This window comes from Zalophus californianus, chromosome 1 (genome assembly GCF_009762305.2).
Source record: "Zalophus californianus isolate mZalCal1 chromosome 1, mZalCal1.pri.v2, whole genome shotgun sequence".
Taxonomy (NCBI): Eukaryota; Metazoa; Chordata; class Mammalia; order Carnivora; family Otariidae; genus Zalophus; species Zalophus californianus.
The window spans coordinates 161,055,623-161,062,183 of record NC_045595.1 but is presented as its reverse complement, the minus strand read 5'-3'; the positions used below and the strand labels follow the sequence as shown (position 1 = coordinate 161,062,183).

The window sequence follows — 6,561 nt, the reverse complement described above, 5'->3', positions numbered from 1 at the left end:
ATAAAGAAACTGCCGGGCGCCTGGGTGGCTCAGTTGGTTAAGCGACTGCCTTCGGCTCAGGTCATGATCCTGGAGTCCCGGGATGAGACCCACATCGGGCTCCCTGCTCGGCGGGGAGTCTGCTCCTCCCTCTGACCCTCCCCCCTCTCATGCTCTCTATCTCATTCTCTCTCTCAAATAAATAAAATCTTAAAAAAAAAAAAATAAAGAAACTGCCAACCATCCCCTAGTATACAAACAGCTAGAAAAAGCACCAGGGAGCATGCATGTGCCCTTCCCTATAACTGTTGCCCTACAGTAACCTACAGGTTTATTTAATACATTTACCTTGTGGTTTCAACACCCCCTGAGGGGGAAGCCAGTTCCAACATGGACTATATTGGGCCAAAAAACTCCCCCTCCCCCCAAAACCCGGTAGGAGGAGTCCCTTAGATGATTGGAAGCAACCTCAGTCAGAGACTGCTCTACTTATGATCCATAACCTATGCAAACATAAAAAGAAAAGGCACCCCCAACCTTGGTGCAGTTGCCACCTCTGGGCCAGCCCACTCTCGCATCTTGAGAGTGCACTTTCCCTTTAACAGCTATTAATTTCTTAATTACTTGAGGGGTTGGCTCTAAATTCTTTCTTGGCTTAACTTAAGAACCCAGGTCAGCAGAGAGGCAGGGAAAGGGCCAGCGATGACAACTGGATGCTAAAATTCATTGGGTGAAGTTGCCAAGGGGCAAGATAGTCACATTGTGTCAAGGTATCACCCTACAAAACAGTTACATATTCCAAAGTGAAAACTGCTGGTAGACCTTAGAGAAATCTAGAGGTCACCACTTTAATAAGGTGATAACATTTTTAATATGAGATAATCTGAATTATGTACCTTCTCATGCAATGCAGTATGAAGTCCTCAATCTTATGCATAAAGTATTCCTGCCAAAATTTTTTTATCTGAATCTAATTAAACCTCTGGCTTTAATTTTGAGTTTATAGGAAATGCAGAGAATTAGTTAAGGAACACCATGAGGAAACAATCCAGAATGTGGTATATTGTACAAGAAAACTGACCCTTTCTCTTCAAAAAGTTAGTATCATTAAAAAGATCTTTCTTGATTAAAAGGAAATAGAAAGGTATTACAATCAAATAGAATGTCTGAAACTCTATTGAATCCTGGAGTTTTGAAAGAAAAGTACACAAAGTACTTTTGGGACAATTAAGCATATTTGAGTATGAACTAGATATTGTATGTTATGCAATGACTGTTTCTTAGATTTGATAATGATACTGTGATTATGTAAAAGAATGTTATTTTTAGAAGGTACAGGCTGAAGTACTGAGAGGCGAAGAATGTGTCTGCTTACTTTATCTGGCAGGGTAATCAGTCAAAAACAAATGGAAAAAGTTTCATCAAATGTGGCAAAAATATTAACAAATAGTGAATTCTATTCTTTCAACTTTTCTTTGGAACAAAATTTTTCAAATCTATAAAATGTAATAATAAAATGCATCATTATAAGCTAGCAATATAAAAAGTAAAAGTGTGTTCTTATATTTGAAAAAGGTCAGTGTATTTTACCACACTAATGAACTAAGAAGGAAAAGTAGTTCCAGCAATGTTTTGTAGTCTTCAGGGTACACGTCCTGTACCTCAAGTTTATCCCTTAGTTTATACTATTTTTGATGCTATTGTAAATTGAATTATTTTGATATCCTTTTCAGATCATCACTGCTAGCATATAAGAATACAACTGATATTGGGGCACCTGGGTGGCTGAGTCGGTTAGGCATCTGGCTCGATTTCAGCTCAGGTCCTGATCTCAGGGTCCTGGGATTTAGCCCCACCTGGGGCTCTGTGCTCTGCGCAGAGTCTGCTTGGAATTCTCTCTTCCTCTCCCTCTGCTCCTGCTCTCTATATATAATAGAAATAAAATCTTTAAAAAAAATACAACTGTATTTGGTGATGATTTTTATATTCTGAAAATGTGTATTTGTTAATTTGCTTTAACAATTTTTTGAGGGGTGACTTTTCTATATATAATGTCATCTGTGCGTAGTTTTACTTCTGCCTTTCCAATGTAGATGACTTTTTTTCTCTTGTCTAATTTCTCTGGCTAGAAATTCCAGTACTATATTGAATCGAAGTGGTGAAAACAGGCATTTTCATCTTGTTCATAACTTTAGAAGAAAAACTTTCAGCCTTTTACCATGGAGTATATTAGTTGTGGGCTTTTCCTATATGGCCCCTATTATGTTGAGGAAGCTCCCTTCTATTCCTTGCTTGCTTAAAATGTTTTCATCATAAAGGGGTTTTGACTTTTGATAAATGCCCTTTTCATTGAGGTATTTTTCTTCATTTTATTAATAGGCATATTACATTGATTTTCTTAAGTCGAACCACCCTTATATTGCAGAGATAAATCCCACTTGTTAGTAGTATATAATCCTTTTAATATGCTATTGAATTCAGCTTGTATTTTGTTGAGGGTATACTGGATTATATAGTGCTTTGAATTCTGGCGACTCTAACAGGTGTGTACCGTTCCTAGGAATGTAAATTGTTGCAGCTGGTATGGAAAATCACAGGAAGGTTCCACAAATAACTAAAAATAGAACTACCATATGATCCAGCAATTCCACTTCTGGGTACTTACCCAAAGAAAATGGAAACAGTAATTCAAAAAGGTATATGCACCCTTATGTTCATTGTACAACCACCAAGACATGGAAGCAGCCCAAGTGTCCATTGACAAGTGAATGGATAAATATGTTGTGTGTGTGTATATATACAATGGAATATTACTCAGGCATAAAAAATACCTTGCCATTTGCAAGATGTATGGACCTAGAAGGTATTATGCTAAGTGAAATAAGTCAGAGAAGGACAAATACCATATAATTTCACTTATATATAGAATCCAAAAAAAAAGAAAAAAGAAAACAAAATAAACAGACTCAAAGAAAAAACTGTTGGTTGCCAGAGGGGAGGGGGTGGGAAGATAGGCAAAATAAAAGGATTTGGGGGGATTAAGAAATACAAACTTTCAGTTATAAAAAAAATGTCATAAATAAGTTATAAAAAAAAACTTGGGAATAACAAGTACAGCATAGGGAATATAATCAGTAATATTAAAGTAACTTTGTATGGTGACAAATGGTAACTACACTTATCCTAGTGAGCATTTTGAAATGTATGTAAATGTCAAATCATTATGTTGTACACCTGAAACTAATACAGTATTTTGTCAATTATACTTCAATTTTTAAAAGGATTGCAATAGTAGCAATATAGCCTTAAGAGCTTATTGATCATTAAAAACTTATATAACATGAGCACCTGGGTGGCTCAGTTGGTTAAGCACTGCCTTCGGCTCGAGTCATGATCCTGGAGTCCTGGGATCAAGTCCCACATTCAGCTCCCTGCTTGGCGGGGAGTCTGCTTCTCCCTCTGACCCTCCCCTCTCTCATGCTCTCTCTCTCATTCTCTCTCAGGTAAATAAATAAAATCATCAAAAAAAAAAAAACCAACTTACAACACATAAAAAAGGGCAATGAAAACAAATACAGACCTTAGGCCATTTGTATCAACATCAATGATCTAAATACAAAAATTTAACAAGAGAATAAGACAAGACAGACTAGGAAAAATATCTTCAAGACTTACCCAGTAAAAGACTATCACTCAAAATATAAAAGAACCCAACAATAAGAAAGTGAACCGGATGAAAAAATGGGCAAAAAACCTGAATAGATACCTCACCAAAGATATACAGATGACAAATAATCATATGAAATGATACTGCATATTTCAGGTCATTGGGGAATTGCAAATTAAAATGAGATACTTCTACACACCCATTAGGATGGCCAAGATCCAAAGCACTGACACCACCAAATGCTGGTAAGGATGTGGAGAACAAGAACCCTCAATCACTGCTGGTGGGAACGCAAAATGGTACCAGCCACTTTGGGAGCCAGTTTGGCAGTTTCTTATAAAACTAAACATACTTTAACCCCATGATGCAGCAATCATGCTCCTTGGTATTTACCTAACTAAGCTGAAAACGTATGCCTAAACAACCTGCACACAAATGTTTATAGCAGCTTTATTCGTAACTGCTAAAAGTTGGATGTGAATGAATAAACAAACTGAATAACATGCAGGCAATGGGCTATTTAGCGCTAAGAAGTGGGATATTAAGCCATGAAAAGGCAGAATCTTAAATTCATATTGTTGTGAAATTAGTCAATTTGAAAAGGCTACCGTATGATTCCAAATGTATGACATTCTTGAAAAGGCAAAAGCTGCAGAGCGGTCGGGAGTTGGAGGGAAGAGAGTGTTGAATAGAAGAAACATGAAAATTTTAGAGCAGGGAAGCTATTTTGATGACACATAATGGTGGATGTAGGTGGCCATTATATACTTGTCAAGGCCCACAGACTATACAAGTGAATCCTGTTGTAAACTATCGGCTTTGGGTGGTAATGATAAGTCAAAGTAGGTTCAACAACTGTACCACTCTGAAGGCTGTTGACAGTAGGGGAAGGGGCTGGAGCAGTATTTCAGAACTCAGTAGTACTTTCTGCTCAATTTCTCTGAAAACCTAAAACTTAAAAAAATCTATTAATTAAAGCAGAACTAAATTATAATCTATAGAACCAAATACTTGAAGCAGGAGTAGTAGTCATTTCTTGGCAAATGTCCAGTACAAAACCCAGACATTCACATCTGTACTCAAGGTATCAAGCAACAATGAGGCTGGCTAGGACAGAGCGCAGCAATCAATCGCTGGGATGCAAGTCAATGGTAGCTGTGGGCTCGCCACCATTTATTCCTTATTAAGATACGGCCCATCCAAAGGGAATGTTGGTCTGTTCAAACGAGGTCGCTTTTCCTTCCCCAGTGCAATTAATCTTTTCATCATCTTCTTATTTCTATAAAGAAATTTAGAAAAGAATTTTGAAAAAGAATCTTAGAGTAAGATAGACCATTCCATACCCACCGCAATAAATAAGGAATCCACTTCTGGAGTTCCTTAGTAGTTTGCCCCATCCCTAAGAATGGTGGGTAAAAAGATTTTATGTGGTAAAGAAAGGAACAGGATTGTCCACTTAATATCAGGGCTCATATTCTATATACTACAATACTATATACTTTCTTTACTTATTTTTAACATTATTTATTTATAAGTAATCTCTACACCCCACTTGGGGCTCAAACTCATGACCCCCGAGATCAAGAGTAGCACACTCTACTGACTGAGCCAGCCAGGCACCCCAGTTGCACTCCTTTATATTTACACTTTCCCTTTTCTTACTTCAGCTTCTTCCCACATCCCCTTCTCTCTTCATACTCGATCATGGTTTTCCCATTTATAATTAAAAAGAAAAGTAAAGAATAAAGAAAGCAAAGAAGGGAGAAAAGAAGGATGGAAGCAAAAAGCTCTCTTAATATTATTGCCTCAACTACTATCTCATTCCCCACTAATATGTCCTGTTCTAGTTCTTCATATGTTCTACACCAACTTAAAACTACCCTATTTTGTTTTTGGGTTTTTTTTTTAATTTTTATTTATTTGACAGAGAGAGAGAGAGAGAGAGAGAGAGAGTGAGAGCAGGAACACAAGCAGGGGGAGTGGGAGAGGGAGAAGCAGGCTTCCCACCGAGCAGGGAGCCAGATGCGGGGCTCGATCCCAGGACCCTGGGACCATGACCTGAGCCGAAGGCAGACACTTAACGACTGAGCCACCCAGGCGCCCCTACCCTATTTTGTTTCTACTGCCCCTTTCAACGTATCCTCAAAAAGGCCACCACTAATGGTGTCCTAAACTGACATTCCCAACAGCACTGCATTAGCCATAGTCTTACATGGCCACCTCACCGCCTACCATCTCCTTCTGAAACTCTCTGCCCACTGCTTTCTTTCTCCACTAATCTTTCAGCTTCTACCTGTACTTTTTCAGTCCCCATTACTCACCTGCCATTGATATGCTGATTCTCTTTTGGGTTCTTTCCTCTACCTACGCCTATGCACAATTTATATGGTAAAGACTCCCAAATGTGTTTCTGTCTAGCCTACACTTCTCCCAGAACTCTAGACTCCTGGCCGGCATGTCCCATGTATCACATTCCTGGCCACTGAACCAGACTGCTGCCTTTCCATCTAATAAGATAACAACTATTCCTTGTACTCCTACATCTCTTAAATTTGTTCCATTCCTCTTTAAATTCTTTGCCAAGCTCATAGATTATCTTTCCAGAATTATTATAGCAATCTCTTACCTTCCAATTCCAAGATTTCAATCCACTTCCTTAAAAAAGCCTTAGTTTTCCTCCACTCTCATTTCATATCACCTCTACCCAATTCCACTGTCAAAAGTTGAATTTTGTACTCAAAACATTAGGAGTGTGGTCTATGTAAAATCTAAAGCAGGGCTTCTGTGTATGTTCAATGTGTATTCCCCTGGACGGTGAGTATACAGTTATCATATTCTCAAAGGAGCCCATGTCCCAAAAGTGACTAAGAAATTAAGATGATAATGAGACCTTTTATATAGAAATAAAACCTGGG

The 6,561-nt window shown here is 38.1% G+C and overlaps 1 protein-coding gene across 1 annotated transcript in view; it reads right to left on the bottom strand.

Annotated features, from left to right (window-relative positions):
• Positions 1-4,805: 4,805 nt before the first annotated feature.
• Positions 4,806-6,561, bottom strand: part of DPPA2 (developmental pluripotency associated 2) — a 29,137-nt gene continuing 27,381 nt past the window's right edge. The window contains exon 7 of the mRNA XM_027587084.2: positions 4,806-4,925. Coding sequence (XP_027442885.2) covers positions 4,820-4,925 — 106 coding nt within the window. The 3' untranslated portion in view covers positions 4,806-4,819. The remainder of the gene's footprint in view (positions 4,926-6,561) is intronic.